Source organism: Strix aluco, chromosome 5 (assembly GCF_031877795.1).
Source record: "Strix aluco isolate bStrAlu1 chromosome 5, bStrAlu1.hap1, whole genome shotgun sequence".
In the NCBI taxonomy this organism is placed as follows: Eukaryota; Metazoa; Chordata; class Aves; order Strigiformes; family Strigidae; genus Strix; species Strix aluco.
Window position 1 is genome coordinate 7,184,701 of NC_133935.1, and position 21,549 is coordinate 7,206,249.

The 21,549-nt window shown below is 42.6% G+C and overlaps 1 protein-coding gene across 1 annotated transcript; it reads left to right on the plus strand.

Moving 5' to 3' along the window:
• Positions 1–405: 405 nt before the first annotated feature.
• Positions 406–18,990, plus strand: LOC141924002 (putative DBH-like monooxygenase protein 2). Its single transcript, XM_074825808.1, is given in 13 exon segments — positions 406–690; positions 3,593–3,739; positions 5,285–5,446; positions 6,729–6,812; positions 7,987–8,154; positions 9,048–9,150; positions 9,991–10,157; positions 11,959–12,050; positions 16,021–16,117; positions 16,321–16,380; positions 17,397–17,527; positions 17,813–17,927; positions 18,881–18,990. Coding segments are annotated over 13 exon segments (1,656 nt in total). The 3' UTR covers positions 18,926–18,990.
• The last annotated feature ends 2,559 nt before the right edge of the window (positions 18,991–21,549 follow it).

Consider the following 21,549-nt stretch of genomic DNA (forward strand, 5'->3'; position numbering starts at 1 on the left):
TAGTCAGGGTTCATTTCAGCATTTGCAATAGAAAGGCAAGTTAGTCAGAAGAGCCCCTTTTCCTTGGTGAGAAGAGCCAGCATTCACCCACCCTGAGGAGTACTGTGTAGGAGGCAAACACTGTTGCTGTTTTTGGTTGTGTACTACAAAACAGCTATTAAAAATATTTTAAGATGTATATGTGATGGCCTAGTATGGTTTCACTGAGGCAGGGTGCCAGGGCATATTATGTAAAGTGTTGATCTTTCCTACCATGTTAAATTGGATCTAGAACAGTCAGTTTCCACTCCTCCTTTCTGGCAACAGGCCCAGCCTCATGCACTTCCATATAAGCTGGGCCCCTCATAGCAGAATAGCTGCCCAAGGTATCAGCAAGACTCAGAAACTGCAGTGGTCCTGTTGATGATGACAGTTCTCTTCTCAAGAATCAAGAGTACGCTCTTCCTCTTGTTCCTCCCATGCTTTTGTTCTGGTCAGCCTGCACCTCCACTGCTGCGTTTCTCCATCTTCCTGGATCCTTCAAACATGGTCTACCTCCGCTGGGACCATGACAAACAGGAGCTGATGATGTTTGAGCTGCAGGTCCTTACAACTGGCTGGGTGGCATTTGGATTCAGCCCTCATGGAGAGTTGCCTGGATCTGACATTGTGATAGGAGGTGTCTTCCCAAATGGCAGTATCTACTTCTCTGTAAGTTGAAAAGACTTCTCCCTTTGCCAAAAGTCATGCTCCAAGTATATTGACTTGAAAGCATATGGGCTCAACTGGCTAAAGATAGATGTCCGATGCCATTTGATGTTGCTTAGGCAAATAAACTGATCCCATCTGCAAGTCAAAACCACAGCCAGAACCATTAGACATGACTGAAGCAATCACCCACCATGAAGTTAGAAGGGGCTACGAAGAGTGTAACTTCTGATTCATCCAAACCAGAGGTCAGTTCAGACAGGAGTCAGATGTGAAATTCCCATGTTTTCCCTCACTGAAGCTCTTCAAAGGTTAATTTACTTGGTTTCCTCTGTAGTAAGTGGAGACGTGTTCACCTCCAAAAGTTGTTTCTTCCTGACAGTCTTAAATGTCTCCCTTAGGAATAGGATAGCACATCCTTGGGACTTGCTGGTTTTCCATTGTCTATAAAGGCAACCACTAAGGATAGATGCCTGATGTTAAAACAGCTGGAGTTCAGAGGAACAAAATGCCACTGAGGGTGCTAAATAAAAAAGCTGGGTGTTGTTCGGTTTCGTTTTGTTTTGTTTTAATCATGAGAGAGAAACAGGCGGTTTAATGTTATCCAGAGAGAGAAAGAAAAAGTGTCTGCATTCATGAAGTGTTTGCCAGTTGCAGTGGTTTTATTTTGTTCAGCTGTTTTCAGTTCCCTTTTCACACAACAGTAAAATGTGTTTTGCATGAAATATGTCTTGGTGCTTGTCTAAAAAGGGTGAACTCTGGAGGCGCTGAGGCAGCTAACCTTACTCATGGTCGTTAGTTGGTTGCAAAACCATTCTCAGTAATACCCAGTTTTGAAATCTTGTGATTGTGACACAGACAGGGAAGTTTTGTCGATGAATGACTACAGGGAAAAAAATTAAGTTCAATTTAGAAGAAACACTTGTTCTTTATTTTTTAATATTTTTTTAAAAAAGTGTTTTGGGGTAAAACCAAACCATTTAATTTCTCCTAAAGGAACATCCTGAAAGGAAAAATTGAAGTGTTCAGTTTCAAAAATGCTAAACATTCCATTATTTTCAGAAGAGAGATTTAACATTTTCAATGCTTTTCTGCCCTGGCAGCTGAAAGTATTTGTTTATATTACAAAATAACTTTGGTCCTACAAAAGTTTCAGGTTTTTTCAACTATTTTACAGATCAAAAAATATCTCCCAACTATTCAGGTCTGGAGACATTCCAGTAAACGAGCACATTAATGACTACAAAAATCCACATTTGCTCAGAGGCTGTATAGCACATCCACTGAACCCATGGGACAGACAGTTTGAAAGAAAAATATGCTAGCTACTGTAAATAGAGTTTAAGTAGGGTTTTCCCTTTGCATTCTTCCTTCTAACCCTCTCTCTCATCTTTGGTTTTTGTTTTAATTTTCCTCTTTACTACAATCATAGCAAAATCATTAGCTGAGTAATGTCCAATGGGTAAAAAACTAGCAAAAAAGGCTTGTTTTCACAGAAGTGGGGTTTGGTTTTTTTTTCCAGCTGTTTACTGCCTTCCTCTTTCATAAAGTACATTTAATTTTAAATATTTTATTTTTTCAAAGTAGCTCCTTTGCAGACTACTTATCTTTGAATTTGGATCTTTTAATAAAAGAGTACAACGGATTTTCAGAACAGTAGGAAAACAAAAGCTGTATTTTCAAACTGTGTCTCTGTAAATTGAGCATTTGATTTAGAGAAAAATTGATTAGAGTATTCTGAAAGTCCAAATGCATAGATAAATTCAAGAAGAAAGAATATTAGAGGACATACTGGGAAATTTAGCAAAAGCTATAAGCAGATTTTGAAATAATGACTTAAAGGAACAGAGATGGGAGGAAAAAATACAAGGAAGGATTTCACATAAAATTATTCTTCCTTGATCAGACTGTTGTCTAGTAAAATCCTTCTCTTCTCTTTTATCCCTCCAAAGTTGAGCACTGTAGCAAAACTTTTCAATGTAGCACTTCACAGCTGTACATTAGGGAGACATTTGCTTTATTATTTTCAGCTTTCAGGTTTCTCTTGGAGAGATTTCCATCTCATCTGCAGCCACTGCCTTCTTATTTCTGGTCAGTTAAACTCCTTTGCCACAAAAATATGATGCGATCTCAGTCAGTCAACTTGGACCCTTGCTCCTTTTTATCCTTCTTCCCTTTCCGCAGCTGTGTGTACAGTCCCACCTTTTCACCTTGTATTTTCATACCAGCAGTTATTGTGGCCCATTCTGTTCCCAGTAAGATTTCTACAGGAACTAGATATTTAGTTGCTTTTCAAACTCTGCTTCATGTTTCTGTGCCCTTTTACCATCTAATAATTGCGTTTGATGACCTCAGTAATGCATTATTTGTCTTTTTCACTATGCCTGTGCTGCTAAAGCCATTGGTTAGCTTGTAGTTTCTAGGAGAGCTTAGCATCCACAACCAGGCCCAGGTTGCAGGTGTTATGGAAAACCTGAGTTAAAGTAGAAACTTTGGTATGCCTAAAATATTTTACTTTTGAACTACCTCTGTTTTTCAATGGGGCTTATTTTACTTTCCACTCTGTGTGGTTGAGCCAGATGTGCTACAATGCCCCAGGTGTGCAACAGTTCACTCACTCAGGGAGCAGGGAAGACCCTTTAGTTTCCATCCTACCCAGGCCATCCTCTGGGTGATGGGACCCACAGCCTGCTCTTCCCTTGAGCAGCTGTATATATCAGGGGCTGGATGTGAGTTCTTTTCAACTGGCTTGTGGAAATCACCAGTGAAAGCAGAGGAGCTTTAGGAGAATGCAATGCTTTGATAATTACTCAGGTCCCACTAGCAGTACTCAGAAACATGACTTCTTGGAGTGCAGGAAGCTCTTCTCTTCTCTCTATTGCTTTGACCACTGTTCCTTTTCCAGGATTGTCATGGGGCAGGTGAGACAACGCTTGAGGATGATGAGAGCCAGGACTACCAACTGCTGTCAGTGACAGAGAATAAGACCTCCACCACCATGCTGTTCAAACGCCACCTCCGGACATGCGACCCAAATGACCTGGATATCACAGTAAGAAAGGGGGTTGCTCAAGCATCATCCCAAACAAACCTGCTCTCATGTCTGACTGTATTCCCAGATCCCCCAGATCAAATCTGAGCATGACAGGTTTTTCTCACGATAGTACAAAAACAAGAATATAAATAAAAAATATGGAACCATATGGCCATATTTATAATGCCTATTTTAGGGGCACTATTTTGATGTCATTGATGTTTTCTTATAACGTTTTCCATCAAAGAATTGGGAAGATACAAATCTCAACATTTTCTTAAGCTTGAACACAGCTCTTTAAGATCCTGCTCATTTCTCTGCTTCTCTCTTGTTTGCCACATACAAAAAATCAATCTTGTGTGGGAGATAAAATTTTTATTTGCCTAATATAAGGCAGTATTTTGGTAACAATTGTGTTTATCAAACTGAGAATGTTTCAATAATCTCAGTCCTTCTCTCTTGGAAGTGCTTCATATTGGTATTGACTAGCATTAAAAGATTAGTCAACCCAAATTGGTATTTTAAGTCACAGATTTTTCAAAAATATGCTTTGCCAAGGTTCACAAACATTCAAATGCACACAGGTTTGGAATTCTGCAGATATAGACACTGTTTACACCATTTCACCTTTGCTTGAGGGACCTCTCGGTAAATCAGCATTATCCAAGGCTTAGCCCACTCAAAAATGTTTGTTCAGAATTAGGTGTATATTCAGCGACTGGTTAAATGCTTCTGTAGTCATAAACCTTAATGACCTTTACTAATTGAAAGAAATATAACCCCATTCTGAATGGGAAGAACCTACAGACTCCCATGGCTGCTGCTGTCCTTACATGATGGGGCAGATCCAGGTGGATTATTGAGCACATTCGTGCTCAACAGTAGCTGCTAATAGGGAATCAGGGGGCCACAGTTTTGTTAGCTTTTCTTGGAAGTCCCTCAGTAATTCTTAGTAAAAATTGCCCAAAGCACATCAACAGTATATACAGATAAATGAACTGCATCTGCTTGCTCTAGGATATGCAAGATCTGAAAATCTGATTTTAGCACCACTGTACAGCTGCCACAGCTAGAACAGCATCCATACACTCAGTATCTGAACATTTAAACACAGTGATGCAGGTTCTGAAATCTTTACCAAATCCCTCACAGCCTTTTTTTTTCAGCTTTCTTTCATTTCACATACCAGCACTTTAAATCCATGAGTGCTTTAATAACGTGTGTGAAATGACAGTGTGTCTTTTCTAGCCAGCACCTTCTCCTTGGGAAAAAAAAAAACAAAACCACAAAACATTATATCTCTGTCCGGATGAGACAAATCTTGTGTGTTACACTGCTTACTTTTTGTTGTGTGTTCTGACATATTGTCTGAGTGCCCAGGTATGTACCAAATATGCACAATTATGTTATTTTAGGTGACTTCTAGTTGCACAGGGTTAATACGTGGATTGTGTTTTAATACGTGTGCAGTGCTATAAGGCATGTGATGTAGGGTGGATACATGTGTGTGTGGTTGATGGGAAAGAATGAAGGAGATTTTCCAATGAAACGCTTCCATTACAGGTGGACACAGCACACCTCATTGCTGCATTTGGCACAGATGACACAGTCCAATTCTTTAAAGGCCAAAGATTTTCCAAATCTCTTTTCTTGATGAGGTACAGAGGCCCATCTGAGTCAACTGACCCCAAAATATTCTTCACCTATGACCTGAGGCTGGACAATGTAGGTATTGGACAAGAACTTTACTTGGCATTTTAAAAATTTCTTCTTCTGACTTTCTTTGCAGAGTTGATCATACCCGTGCCGGAAGTTTGGATTGCACAGGTCAAAGATAGATGTGACTGATCCTGGAAACATGCAAATGGAGCTGGAAAGAGTAGGAATGAAGTGGGAATGGAAGGCTTGCTGTGTGGAGAGTAAAGGGCTTAATTGCTAGGAAAATGCTGTGAGGTGTTGTCTGTTCCCTTGACTAGAGTTTAGTGAGCCAAACACAGACTGTGGTGCTACTGAACAGCAATATAATTATTAACTCAGGCATATATGTATACAGGTCTATTGTCCCATCCATACAGACTTGTATAAAAATATCTATAATATACTGAAGATATTTACTGTTTCCTGTCTTAGTTTTGTGGGAACTACACAAATGAGAGAGAAGAGAAATAATGGGTATACATTTAAATGCTCTGTGGCAAATCTGGCTAAGAGCTCAGAAAATGCAATACACACTACTGTCTGCACTGCCTCCAGTATTACCTTGTGCAGCATCGCAGTGTCAGATATAAGGATTTACCAGGAGAGCTGGAGCCCCCCTGTTAGCATCACCTTGTGGTACATGGGCCATGCTTGTCAAACGGAGTTCAAAATACCAGCTCAGTGTGGCATTGCATTAACACCTTCCTTCTTTAAACAGCATCAGCCCACACAGACAGCACTCACTCAAGACGCAGCAGAATCTGCTGATCAGCGTGGGCAATATTCCATAGAAAAGAGGGGCACTATTTTTATGTAAAGATTTGTGGGATTAGTGCTGTCATGTGTTGTGCTTGTGACTCCAGAAAACCAGCAATTTAAAATGTTGATTGAAATGGATGAATGTTTCCTACACTTGGCTTGTGTTACAATAGGCAAATTAGTAACGCAATTCCCTTTTGGGGAAGAAACAAAAAAAACAAAAACCAAAAAAAAACCAAAACAAAACAAAAACAAAAACAAAAAACACACAGAAAAAATCTGAAAGAAAAATAATTTAAGACCTGGTGGATCTGACAGATGTGATTGCTCTTCACCAGAATAGAGTTTCATCTTCTTGACCCTTTAATCCTCTCACTCATTGCAACCCAAACCCAAGCAGTTGCTAGCTAAATGCATCATCCTTCCTGCCCCCTTCAGCTCTGGGTCTCATGCTCCTTGCACTGCTTCCATTTGGCTTCTCCAATTCCCTGTGCACATTACTGAGTTGCCAGGGGAACCTTCAGGTGACCTGTGTGTGTTTCTTTTCCAGTTTGCTGTTCCAGCTGAAGAAACCAAGTATGCCTGTACCTTTATCCCTCTGCCCATGGACAGGCAGAAACACCATATCTACAAGGTAAACTTGCAGGCTGCCTGACTGGGGAAAACCAGGACAGGACAGACTTGCTCCTGCAATCATGCACACAAGTCTGTCTTTTACAGCGTTTTAGTATAGATTTGGGAGCATTCCATCTGTCCTTCACTGTCATTGGGATGAGCCAGCTGGCTTGTGTGGAGATAAGCTCTGTCTTGTTTCTAGCCTTGGAAGTACCTTTGTCTTTATGTACATCACACCTGAAGAATTCTTGCTACAAGTCTGATGTCTCAGTGTAGTGAGCTCAGGTCATGTTACCTGTTGGTATCTTTGAGAGCAAAGGGATCCTACAGAGTTTTGTATATTGAAAGGACTTTTGCTTTTGTTCTTAGAGATTGCTAAGAATATTTGTATAAAAGGCAAAACTAACATTTTTGCTGTCCTGTTTTCAATAATGAATATGCAAAAAGTGAAGAGCAAAGAAAAGAAACAGGAATTTTCCAAGGCAAGCCCAGCTTACTTCTCAAATTAAGATAACTTTGCTTCAAGGTCAAGCAACTCTTCTTAGTTTTGTGGGTTTTGAAGGTTTAAAAAGAGGTGTTCGACTGCGATGGCATAGGCAAAATTTCATAAGGAAGAAGTTGCATGGACTGAAAAAAATAATTCAACAGGGTAATCCTACAGAAAAAACTCAGGAGTTTTAGTCAGTTCTTGTGGTAACATCAGGATTTTAAGGCCTGATCTCATCAGTGCTGGTAAAAAGTTCAGTGATTAATGAACAGATACAGGTTATTTGCAGGGTTTGTTTTAGACTATCTTGATTATAGCACTTTTGGCACAACTGATGGAGCAGTGAATTATAGTGAACCTGAGATCAAGGTCCCTTATCTTGCTTTTCAGCCAAGAAAATGGTGTATGAGGTAAACTATTTACATTTCTAGTCTGAAACAACACTGCCCAGCATAACAGGTCAAATAGACACCCCTGTGATTCTGATTAAGGGAAGGTGCTTTGGAGGAAGATGCAAATCCTTTCTGGAAAATGGACTCTACTGGATGCATACCAAAATGAGTAGATAAACCAGTTTATCATCCATTTTGCAAATCAGATTACATCTGTTTGCCTAAGATATGGCTAACTGATTTTTCTGGTTGCCTGCAAAAGAAGTATTTTAGGGTTGACAGTAACTTTTTTTGACTCTTTCTCTTGGCTACAGTTTGAACCTGTCATAACACCCCACAACATAACCTTGGTTCATCATATTCTTGTTTATGCCTGTGGCAATGCCAGCGTGCTACCCAATGGCATAGATGATTGCTATGGAGCCAATCCAGATTTTGCTCTGTGCTCTCAGGTGCTCGTGGGCTGGGCTGTTGGAGGAGAGGTGAGTCTGCAGGGCCCATTCCCTTCCCCATTACTGCTTATGAACAATAGTACCCTTGTTGTCAGCTTGCCCAGTAAGATCCCACAGTCCTGCAGGGCCAACCAAACTGGGGAAGTTTCCTCATACTGTCCCCACTCGACTAATTCTGCTGCATCAGGTGATGATGGCGATTTATATGTAAATGTGCGTATCTGCATTAAACAAGTATTATATGTCACATTAAGGCTTTCATTCTGACCTTTTGGTGATGTGGCCATTAATTTCACAAAATTTTCCTCATGCTAGTCTTGCATAACAGAAAGAGGTATACCTACTTTCTGCTTTTTTGTGTACTGGCTCTGTCTTTTTTTCAGCAGAGTAAAATTAAAAATTCAGTGAAATTGGTGTTCTGACTGAGTGGCCTAGTTAGAAGTCAGCGCTGCACAAATTTAACATCTATCTTGTGCTTTTCAGAGCAGAATGTATTTTGTATTTCCATAGTATGCATGTACACGGGGATGGAGAGAGAAAGGAGATAAGCTTTGGACAAAACCCTTATGTGAATTTTATTCAATTTTATATTATGCAGTGCCAATACTGATATGAAATTTGCTGCAAGACCGTACATATGCTATAAAAATTTCCTATTAAATATAGTATCAAAATAAAAATTAAACCAATCAAAATGATAAATTAAAAATAAATTTTGAAAATTCTTCTTTGTTCCGATTCAGAAGGAAAATAAATGGAATTGGCAGAATTTCCCACAACATTCTGATTTCTAATGTCTAAATAAATATTCAGAAATGCAAGAAAATAAAAACTTTCTTTTTGTAAGTTTTCAATCAAGAAACAACAAAGAGTTGAAAACTAACTTCATATAAGTTTATTCCTCCTCTTCCTCTTTCCACAAGTCTTATCAATTTCCAGATGAAGCTGCGGTTTCCATAGGGACACCTTGGGACCCTCAGTACATCCGACTAGAAATCCATTACAGCAATTTTGACTTGTTACCAGGTGGGTAATGCTGGGCAGTTGTCTGACAAAGAACAGCCTCAGGATGGAAGCCTCAGACCCCACCTACAAGCATTAGAATCAAGCTTCTGGATGAAACACTTCCTTATGTTGCTCAGTACAACCTTCAGGACAGTAAGAAGAAACTGGACTGGGCTCCCATTCAGGAAGAACTTTAACTTTAGAAACATTGATAGTTATATCTGTTCAGATTAGACACGTTTTACCATCAAATACGTTGAGCACATCTTCCTGCTATGATACTAGTGGGAGTGTTAGGGAAAAGGTCAGGGAAATGTGGGTATCACAGGAAAAAGGAGCAAAGTGGGAAGGGACAGAGTGGCTGTGGGAGAAAAGGGTGGACCAAGGGTCAGATGAAGTCCTGAGAGCCTAATAGTACCACCTCAGGCTTCTACCATGACCCCCAGCACTCAATCCCTATGGCAGGTGATGAAGAATGTCACAACCACAGCACTATTCTAGCTACTATGGGGAAAAATTAGCTCTATCCCAGCCAAAACCAGGACAGGTATCATTTTACAGAAGGGGAAACAAAAGTGTAGAGTGATTTTATGGGAATCATCTGAGTCTATAAGCAAGGTTGGATCCAGATGCACTATGAGTGAAGACCTGTGCAACCAGGCACCCTGCATCACTTCGAGGCTGTACGTTACAGTGGACCATACTACTGGGGGTAGGGTGGAGGGCTTAGGCCTTCCTGTTAATCTGTGCCTGCTCCCAAACCGTGATTGGGAAAGGGACACTATATGTGTTGTTGCTTCAGGCCCCACTTCTGATGTTTCTGACATCATTGCTGAAGGAGTGGTTATTTTTCTTTTACAGGCTTGATCGACAGCTCAGGGGTCTGAACCTACTATACTCCGGAGCTACGGAAATATGATGTGGGGGTTCTGCAAACAGGCATCTTCCCTTTCCCTGTGCATTTCATTCCTCCTGGAGCAGAATCCTATAGATCTTATGGCCTTTGCAATTCCAGTCAGTTTGATGAAGTGAGTGTGGGGAAAGTCATACAAAATCCCTCTTGACCTTTCTCACTTTGGGCTTTCATCTTGCTCTAGACATGTCCAAAAGCCATGTGGTGCAGGGTGTTATCTTAGCCTCTATTTCTGCATGTTGCAAAATGAATATATTTTCCAATAACACTGCTCAGCAGATACCCAAGATTTGGCTCAAGAGCATTAGCAGAGCTGTGTGAGCTTGTCAGGACCATGGCTTGAATACTCATTCACCCCATCTAAGTGAAAGGGAAACAAAACCCAAGGGTTGTAGTGACTTCCCAAGAGCTCAAGGGAGCTGGCTCCACCATATGCAAGAGACCTTTGTCCTGCCATAGGTGTGTCACACTGCTGCAGGAAGGCAGGTACGAGGCTGGGAGGATGTGGTGCTCTCTCTCAGGTCAAGCAGGTACCTCTTAGAGCAGGGATTTAACATCCCTCAAAACACAGCCAAGTGGTTGCTCACAATAATCAGCTCTGGTGGACTGTGGGATCCAGGGGATTCACAGGTCCCTCCAGGACTGCTAGATGTGAGGTTGTCACTTTCCCCTTTCCCAGGCCCAGGTGGTGCTGAGACTGGGGGCAAACTCCAAAGATACAGAGACACCCCACCCCACCCAAATGCACATGCCCAGAGAGCAAACTCAGCTGGCCACAAACAGATCAACACAGACAGGAGTACAGTACCTTTACATGCACCACGCAGACAGGAACAACGTCCACACGAGCACGAAGAACACAAATGACCCAAACCTCTTCCTCCTCTCTGGCTAACCCGGCTTAAAGTTCACTTGAGGAACATGACCATATGCTTACCCGCTCAGCTCCCATATGAAATCACGTATGTGGGTCTCTGATTTCTGGTCCAGACCATAAGTCCTTTCAGCATCTGTGTCCAGATCCAGGGCCCTTTTACGCAGTCCCTGGCCTGGACCTTGGATCTTTCTAGCTTGAAGTTCCCTAGTGGATCATCCCACCTCAAAACCACAGGCACACACCTATACACAGTATAGAGAGCACACTCACACAGAAAATAGTTAGAGTTTAACAAAATAGTCTAGATTGCAGCAATCAGGTACCAGGTTTGGTCAGACAAACATAGTAACCAGCAGTATGCTTAAGGACAACTGGACTCTCCTCTTCTTCTCTCCATTTTCCCATGTTTGTTTCTCTGTTTCCCTAACTTTGACCTCTTCCCTAAGTGTCCGATAATAAATTTTGCAAGTTCCCACAATCCACTTAGAATATCCCATACATTTTACACAGTCCCACAATCCCCCTTGAACAACCCATAGGTTTTCTCCCTCTTATGAGACCTGCAGTAATCTTGGTTTTCTTCTTTTCATCAGTTTTCAAAGATTTTCTTTGAACCTTTTATGGTTTATATTTTGACAGTTCTTTTAACGTCCCATTGATCAGTGTCTTACAATTTCTGCTTTTACTCTTTCTATTATCTGCTATATGTACCTGCATGTGTAACTAATTACCTCTCTTGCATCTTGTCTTTGTTTTTTACATAGCTGATAGCAAGGTATGCTTACACTACCCAGCATATCACAGACTCAGACAACTATGCCAGAATACCTGAAGCCAGAAGAGCAATTTTCAGAAAAGCTCCCCAGATCAACCTTTCAATCAGTAGTGACCTCCATAAGGAAATGGTTTTAAACCTCCTTTTTAAAAGAAATGTTACGCTGACATGAGTTCCATCAAGCTTTTGACTTGATGGGCAGGCCTAAAACATAGTGCTATGCTCTGACTGCCAGGCTCTGACCTACTTCATTTTGAACTGCAGATGAATGGGATGCTGGTTCCAGATCTCCATGTCTTTGCCTACCTGCTTCACACCCACCTGTCTGGCAGAGGAGTGAAAGCTGCTCAATACCGGTAAGAGAAGGAAACTAACAGTATTGCTGCCCATGACACGGGATCAGTCCCTGCCTCTTGGGCTAGAGTGGATGAGGACCATAGAATCATAGAATGGTTTGGGTTGGAAGGGACCTTCAAGGACACCTTCCACTAGCCCAGGTTGTTCAAATCCCCGTCCAACCTGGCCTTGAACACTTCCAGGGAGTGGGTATCCACAACTTCTCTGGGCAACCTGTTCCAGTGTCTCACCACCCTCACAGTGAAGAATTTCTTCCTTATATCTAATCTAAACCTACTCTTTCAGTTTAAAACTGTTACCCCTTGTCCTATCCCTACACTCCCTGATAGAGTCCCTCCCCAGCTTTCCTGTAGCCCCTTTAAGTACTGGAAGGCCACTATAAGGTCTCCCTGGAGCCTTATCTTCTCCAGGCTGAACAACCCCAACTCTCTCAGCCTGTCCTCCCACGGGAGGTGCTCCAGCCCCCTGATCATCTTCACGGCCTCCTCTGGACTCACTCCAGCAGGTCCATGTCCTTCTGATGTTGGGGGCCCCAGACCTGAATGCAGTACTGCAGGTGGGGTCTCACGAGAGCAGAGTAGAGAGGGAGAATACCCTCCCTTGAATTGATGGTCCCTCTTCTTTTGATGCATCCCAGGATATGGTTGGGTTTCTGGGCTGTAAGCGCATATTTCTGGGTCATGTTGAGCTTGTTGTCAACCAACACCCCCAAGTCCTTCTCCAAAGGGTGCTCTCAATCCATTCTCTGTCCAGCCTGTATTTGTGCATGGGATTGCCTCGACCCATGTGCAGCACCTTGCATTTGGCCTTGTTGAACTTCCTGAGGTTTGCACGGGCCCACCTCTCCAGCCTGTCAAGATCTGAATGATGTTCCCAGGTTAGTCTCCATCTGTCTGTCACTGCAGGAGACTCTGCAGTGCCTGAACTATAGTGCAAAGAACTAGCCCCTGAGGAAAGAAGGGTCAGCTCAGCAGAGAGTAAGAGACTGGGACTGTGCCTCCTGTTAAATAAAACAGGTCCAGACAGTGAGCTCAAGCACTGGACTGTTGCTCATCCACATTGGTCAGCTGCTACATGGTGCCCTTGCATATCTTGGTCCTGTAACCCAGACTAACCCTGAAGCTACACAGACACAGTTCTGGGGATTGCGTGTGCCAGTTCCCATGGGCTGCATGGGCAAAACTACAATGGGTTTGGTTTCCTCCACCACCCCCCCACGCAGAAAACTTCAGCACTTCTATGTGTTCTCTGATCACACCCTAGCCCATGAAGTATGAATTCTCAATTCCAAGCTATGAATATAACCAACCATGGTCTGCAGCATAACATTTGAACACTACTTCAGCTGCTTAGAATGTGAAAGCAAAACAAAATGCAGAAATAAAATTTAATTGTTCTTTAGGCCAAAGAGGCATTACACAGGTCTAAGTGCTTGGTAGTATAGGTATAATGCCTATCTCCTCCTTAGGTTTCTAATTTCAGAATAACCCAACATGAGACAAGCATCACACTTCAGACAATTAAGGGAGGCAGACACTTAGTCCGTGCCAGTGAGCCAGAGAACAATTCACTATCCTATGATATTTAGCAACATGGGTGTAGCCTGAGATGTTGCAGTGACACTCTAATCTTAGAGCGCTCACTGAGACACCTCCAAGATCAAGTTCCCTGCGGGCCTATGTGGCATTGCTGGTGCATGCTCTGGACTGTGATGTGAACTTCATCTGGAATGGGAAGGGCAAACTTTGGCATTGTCTGATCCTTAGATGGCTGTGCTCTCACACCAAATCCCCAGAGCCCTGCACTGTCTCCCATACTGCCTCATGCTGATTCACTCTGCAGAAACTCCCCACATACTGTTGACCATGTGGGTGTGCAGGGAACCTGAACTGCACCGTAGGCAAGCTGTGGAAGACAGGAGAGTCCCTGGCCCCCCAAAACTGGTGCAAAACTGAGTTATGAGGAAGGCAGATTAGTCTGAATTCTAAGCACACATATGAAATATCATTCAGAAGAATCTAGGTTGTTCCAGAATGACACATCTGCCCTTGAAAATGGCCTTCCTCAGTTATCCTTAAACACCAATGGCCTTCTACAGTCAAACATGGTTTAAACACCCTGGCCCTGCACCTCTCTACCCACTTCCCAGCATGCCAAGGAATGGGGCCAAGTGACTAGAAGCTCCTCAAAGGCAACCTCAGCAAAGCAGAACTAACAAACACAATTGTCTGATGGGTATTTTCCCCTCTCTGGCCAGCTGTGTCTGCAAAATACCTAGCAGCTTCTGCAGCCTAACTGTGACATGGCAAAAGCAAGGAAAGCTTTTTAAGAACCTTAGGAAACAAACTTGGTCTGCTATAACTAGACTAAATAAATGGGGAGTTTGTACCTTTGAATATGTCTGCTCCCCAATTATACCTGTCTGTGTCCCTCAGGAGTAGCACATTATAGCTGGCAAATGTGCTTGTCTCTTGGAAAAGTACCAAAGTAGACATCAACAAAACCTATTGGCTTCAAAGCCATCCCTCAGTTTCAACACTAGTGATCTCCAGCCCAGACTGGCCTGACTCTATCTCATTAGCTAGCACCTTCCAAGTGCATGCTCCAAGTAGCAGGGAATGATATAATCAGGAGAGTTTTCCTTAGACTTCAGAAAAAAAAAGGAAGATTCTGTCCCTTTGCTAGGAATCACTTGAGGTCAGCCTAGAGAGGACTAAGGCAACAGTTCAATTTACTTAGGATGAGCATATATCTGAGAAAGGACCTTTGCAGACCATGCTAGGACCATGTCCTGAAGCCATCTCAAGCACAGGCTCCAGAGCAGAAGCTCAAGTGTTTGAAACACCTTCTGAACAGAGATGATTCAGGCACTGTGAGCAGTTGGGGTGACTTTTTTTTTCTGAGATTTCCCCTGTAACACATAGGATAACTATGTTCTTAGTCACTTGCCTAATTAGTGGAGACCCCAGACTCTTTGGAGCTTGACCTCGGCAGAATATAGCAGATTGTGATCTTTGATGGCAATTTAGGGGCAGGCCCGTCTCCTTTTTAGGTGTTAATTTCAGAATACCCCAGAATAGGCCAAAAGTCACACACAGCCAGTATGAGTGACTTATCAAGAGTTATTCTGTTCCAGACAATAGCAATAGTTTTTTGGCTCCTGCTGGTTATGCAAGTTGCCTGGTACACATAAACCATGTACCACATCCTCTTTCTTGACTTGAATTTTTGTGAAGCTTGGCCTCCAAACCAGGTTCCTCCCTCCTGAACCCATTTTGCTATAAGGTGCAGCTGGACAGTGGCGTGAGCCTACTAGTTTGTCTGCTCAGAGCTGCCAGCAGTCTCGAAGTGGGCCTGCAGCAAGCAAGCAGGGTGTGTGACAGCTGCTGTGACAACCTTGCCATAAGACCCACGAGGGTTTGTGGGCTGGGTGCCCTGGAGCACCTTGCAGAGTGCACCGTGGATGTACTTAGCAAGATCTAAGAACCTGTAACATGAATGGAGAAGCAGTGCTCAAGCAGAGCAAAGACCACCTAAAAAGCAATATCACAAAGCACTATAGAATATCAAGGAAGAATTCACATGTGATACTTCTGCCTCTGCAAGGGAGGTCTGAACAGCCTGCCAACTCTAGGGTCAGAGAGTCTTTTTAGTTAGGAGAGTGTTTTTAAAGCAGGTGTTGGAGTTACTGTCATCTGAAAGGCGAAAGTTTCAAGGCACAACAATTATTGATATGTAAAAAGCCCACATCTGGACTCCAGACCAAAGAGAGTTGGGTGAGAAATTTTAAATGTATGTTTGGGACTGACTGTCATTGAAAATACATTCTGTGAGTTATGGTACAAAGGAGATCAGGCATGAATTCTGGACGGGATTTTTCTCTGCTCTGTTTATTTCATTCAGGAATTGTTTATTCCACACCCCTCCCTGGAAATGTTATAACTTTCTCCCCTTGTTTGTCTTCCCCAGAAATGGTGAGCAGCTGAGGATCATCTGTGAAGACAACAAATATGACTTCAGACTGCAGGAGATACAGGACATGAAGGAAATCCTCATAATCAAACCAGTACGATCCTCCCCTGGGATGTAGCTGTGGGTGGGCAGGCTGGGGAGGTGGTGACAGAGCACATCGACATATTCTGTCCTTCATTCCACCTCAGGCTGTGGCCCATTGTTTTCACACTGTTTCCTGGTTCCCCATGTTGCAAGTGGTTGTTTTGCATGCTTTGCCTGTATCTCTCTGACAGTGTGACCTGCTGTGTTCTCTAGGGGGATGAGATCCTGGTAGAATGCAACTTTCAGACACTGGATCGGTCAGGGATTACCTTTGTAAGTTTGTTTTTTCTATTTACAAATCTTCTATTGCTTTTAAAATTAGTTTATCACCATTAAAATCTTTTGGGCAGACATACCTCTCTTTCCCAAGAAAACATGGCCCTGGCAAAAGCTTCTCACATCAGACACAATATTACAGATGTACTGAGGCATGTCTTGCACAGTTGCTCCATGGCTGGGCAGTAGCTCTCCAGCAAGACCCTCCTACTATAGGCTTATGAACAGATCCCAAAGCTGTCTTGCACCTAATACCATACAAGCTAAGTCTTGTCCAAAACATCAAGTGCAAGTAGTGAAACTTGCAGCTGAGTTGGTTTCCAATCATTGAACATTTTAGATTTAGTGGACAGGCAGAAGTCAAATACAGAAGCTGACGTAATTTGGCAGCTGGATCTGATTTGCACTTCTAAAAATATGAAGACATTCTTTTTAGTTCTTCTTATTCGGACTAGACATCAGTTTTGCAAATCATCATACATAAACAATTATTGTCATACCCAACCTTCATAACTTATTTTAGAGCATATGCCATGCAGAGGAGTTAATGACGTTATTGCACTTAGAAATGTGCACAAGAATCTGAGATTCAACCTAAAGAGGATTTCAGAGCTTAAATTCACAGAGAGTAACACTGTTAGATTTGGTTGGGACCATTCCAAAAGTAGGGATCAACTGAAAAATTCTGATCTGGATGTTACACTCAGTTAATTCCCTGAATGTTTTAGTTGAAATTCCTGAAGTTTCACATTTTGAGATCTTGTAGATTGAAATAAAACTGTGGTAGTTTTCCCTAAGGAAAGAACAAGCAGATTTAGATTATAAAACCACAGAGCAACCTATTTATCAGACTCTTGTGAGGATAGTTTTATTCTCTGTTTCTAACTCTCAGACAAAACTTTTTTTTTTCACCAGACAGGATCTGCATGAGCTGCGAACAAGAGTGCTTTCCTGAGGAGAAGTATCTTCCTCATATCTCAGAAGACCTCTGAGTCATCCTTGTGTCTTTGCAGGGTGGGCCGAGCACCATGAATGAGATGTGTCTCACATTCCTCTTCTACTACCCTCGTAACAACATCTCCAGTTGTATGGGCTACCCTGATATTTTGTACATTGCACATGTACTCAAGCAGGAGGCCTCTGAGTGAGTCCTGAGTCAACATGTTTCTGGAAGTAGCAGAGCTAAATGTAGCTATGAAGAATGGCAAACGGAAAAGATAAAGAAAATGAAATGTTGCTGATAGGGAAGAAAGAGCCATGTACTTGGCTCCGTCAAGTTGAACTTCCTTGTTTCAGGAATCCATCGACTGTGCCATTTTAACAATCTCTTCTCTTTTATCTTTTTTTCCCCCTTCATTTTTTTCCCCCTCCTTCCTTATCTTCTCATTGTATGTCTTCACCTCCCCATTGCCCTTTACTCTTTCCCCAGTGCAGTGGAAGCAATGATGGCCATGGACTTTGTTGACTGGGACAATGATACTGTCAAAATTGCAGAGAAAGCAGCCAAGGAGGCAGATCAAGTAGTCATGATTAAAGCCATTAATGTAAGTCCCCCTTCTGAGAAATTTGTGGGTGGGGAAATGGACTTGGCTCTGATGTTCCAAGAGTAAAGCACAGCTGAGAGATAGAGCCAACACACAACACCTTGGGTACCACCAGCTTTTTGTAGCTTCTCGATGGCTATAGGAACTGAAAGGCATTACGAGAATTATGAAGTCCTGTCTCTTAGGCTGAAGTTGCAAGTAACTGTCCAAGACATATCTAGTCATCATTTAACTTTGAACTGAAAAAGCTAAAAATTCCTCTCCAAAAAGAAAAAACACTCTTGCGTCTTGGTAATATAACAGTGCCTGGGGGGGCGATGCTGTGGCAGAGCATTTTGGACAGAATAAGCAATAAAGTAGTACTGAAGATCCCTCAGACAATGTCCACACAAAAGGAATTAGGATGATCCAGAAAATCCACATACATGGAACAGGGCTTCCTGTATCCAACTTATCCAGCTGCATTTCAGTGCATCAGTCTGGTACCTACTCATCTTAGAGGTAAATTAGGGAAAAAATCTCTTAAATTGAGAAAGGATCAAAATTCCATCTTCCTCCCCTCTCTCAGAGAGCTTCTCTGCTGTCAGAGGGGAGACCCATGTCATTATTTTCTCTGAGATGGCTAATTACACATCCACACAGCAAGAAAACTGACTAAAATGCATCCAAAACATGTAGTGTTATGCCACAGTCTTGTGGCTCCCAACTTAAAAACAGATCATGTAATTTTATTTTTCCTTCTTTCCTTCCATCCCCAGGAACTCCAACGAAATGAGAGTGGTCTAATCAGAGACATTAGTATTCCAGAGCGGGCTGCCTGTCACAATATTGCTGGACACATCTCACTGTCAAGTCTGAGGGCCACTGCAAACCTTCGTTTGACCGCAGTATGCACTTCTGAGTCATCAACCACCAAAGGAACTACTTCACTTCCTCTTCTTTCTCTCACACAGCTGGTGTTTGCCTGCCTTACCTTGGCCTCTGAGTATGGGAAGTGAGGGACAGAATACCAGAACAGATCACCGGTCCGCTGAAGAAGTCTCTGTAATTACCACCTAGTAGCGGGGTATTCCAGATCTGATGGCGCTGAACATGAGAGGATACTTATATAATAGAAAATTGTCTCCCTTTGCAAGAAATGGGTTCAGCGGGCATTGGCATTTATTTTATTTTCATAAAAATTACTTTCTAGTATAGCTTGTTCTAAATCAGAAAAGCAACGTACTATAATGCAGTAAAGACAGGAATACAGTCATCTCTTCAATAGCTGCTGCTTAATTATTAAATCCAGATCTTTCATAGATGGACTCCTCTATGGATTTGCTCACTGTAATCATTATCTAGTCTCAAGCTATCTACATACTCCCTGTACTTAGGCCAGTATAGAAAACTAGAGTCCTTAGTTATTAAATGATATGATTGATTCTAAAATTAGTCCTGCCATATTCATCAATGACTGCATGACAGGGAATTTACCTGCTGATTGCCAGGTAATAATGAGGTGATGACTTGGTCTTTACTGGAAAATAGACCTTATACACTGTCACATAGCAAACCTATGAATTCCAATTGTACAAAAGCTAAACCATTTGCTATTCTCTTTTCTTATACTTTCCCCCAATGTATACATGAGAATTATAAGAGCAAATCTGATGATAGTTATGTTCTTTGTCACTGTACTGACTCCTCCAAATTTCAAATTTCATGCTGGGACTTTTCAAAAAAATATCTCCCCACATTCCCCAAAGCAGGGTTTCTGCTTATTTTGACAATAATTCGTACACCAGGTAAAAACACCCTCAGACTTTAAAGGAAACATCACAAAACAGAGTGATTAGGAGGGTAACCAACAATGCAAAGTGGATTCTTTCCTCATTTGGCTGATGAACATTTATTAGCTAGTAATTATCTTGACTAAAACTGAAGCATGGACAGAAAAAAAATAATATTTGCCTTGAAAGCAAGCTCATGAAGAGAATCCATGAGATTCTAGGAGAATCATCCAGGCACTCAGAGCTGTGTCCCAAATAAAACACATTACTGAGATCACTGTGCTGTACTTGGTAACATAATCTTAATTCTCACTAAACGTGTTCCCCTTCAAATTCCTATGGGAATATATCACATTCCTTCTCACTCACAGTGTAGCCAAGTCACAGCAAGGCCAGTTAGGGCAAGAGACATTAGAATAGAATAGAATAGAATAGAATAGAATAGAATAGAATAGAATAGAATAGAATAGAATAGAATAGAATAGAATAGAATAGAATAGAATAGTTTCAGTTGGAAGGGACCTACAATGATCACTTAGTCCAACTGCCTGACCACTTCAGGGCTGACCAAAAGTTAAAGCATGTTATTAAGGGCATTCTCCAAATGCCTCTTAAACACTGACAGGCTTGGGGCATCGACCACCTCTCTAGGAAGCCTGTTCCAGTGTTTGACCACCCTCTTGGTAAAGGAATGTTTCCTAATGTCCAGTCTAAACCTCCCCTGAACCATTCCCATGCATCCTGGCACTGGATCCCAGGGAGAAGAGCTCAGCACCTCCCTCTGCACTTCCCCTCCCCAGGAAGCTGTAGTGAGCAACAAGGTCACCCCCCAGCCTCCTCCTCTCCAAACTAGACAAACCCAGAGTCCTTAGCTACTCCTCACAGGACATGCCTTACAGCCCTTCCACCACCTTTGTTTCCCTCTTCTGGACACATGCAAGGACCTTCATATCCTTCTTAAATGGTGGGGCCCTGGGCTGGTTTTGAATGTGATAGAGTTAATTTTCTTCATAGTACCTAGTACAGGGCTGCGTTTTGGATTTGTGCTGGAAACAGCACCCTGATAATTCAGGGATGTTTTAGTTATTGCTCAGCACTGCTTACACAGTGTCAAGGCCTTTTCTGCTTCTCACCCCACCCCACCAGCGAGCAGGCTGGGGGTGCACAAGAAGCTGGAAGGGAACACAGCTGGGACATCTGATCCCAACTGACCCAAGGGATATCCCAGACCATATCACATCGTGCTCAGCATATAAAGCTGGGGGAAGAAAGAGGAAGGGAGGGACATTTGGAGTAATGGTGTTTGTCCTCCCAAGCCACCATTACGCGTGATGGAGCCCTGATTTCCTGGAGATGGCTGAGCACCTGCCTGCCAATGGGAAGTGGTGAATAAATTCTTTGCTTTGCTTTCCTTGCATGTGAGGCTTTTGCCTTACCTATTAAACTGTCTTTATCTCAACCCACAAGTTTTCTCTCTTCTACCCTTCCAATTCTCTCCCCCATCCCACAGGAGAAAGGAGTGAGTGAGCAGCTGTGCGGGGCTTAGCTGCCATCTGGGGTTAAACCACGACAGGCCCAGAACTGCACCCAGCACTCAAGGTGAGGCCACACCAACGCTGCATACAGTGGGATAATCACCTCTTTTGCCCGGCTGGTCATGCTGTGTTTGATGCACCCCAGGATGTGGTTTGCCCTCTTGGCTGTCAGGGCACACTGCTGCCTCATAGTGACCCTGCTGTCAGCCAGCAGATCAGGCTGGGCGACTGGGCTTCTCCTAGCAGATTACATCTGTCACCAGCACAAAAACTAAATCTAGCATTTTTAATTGGTAAATGCTGCTATGAGCTAGG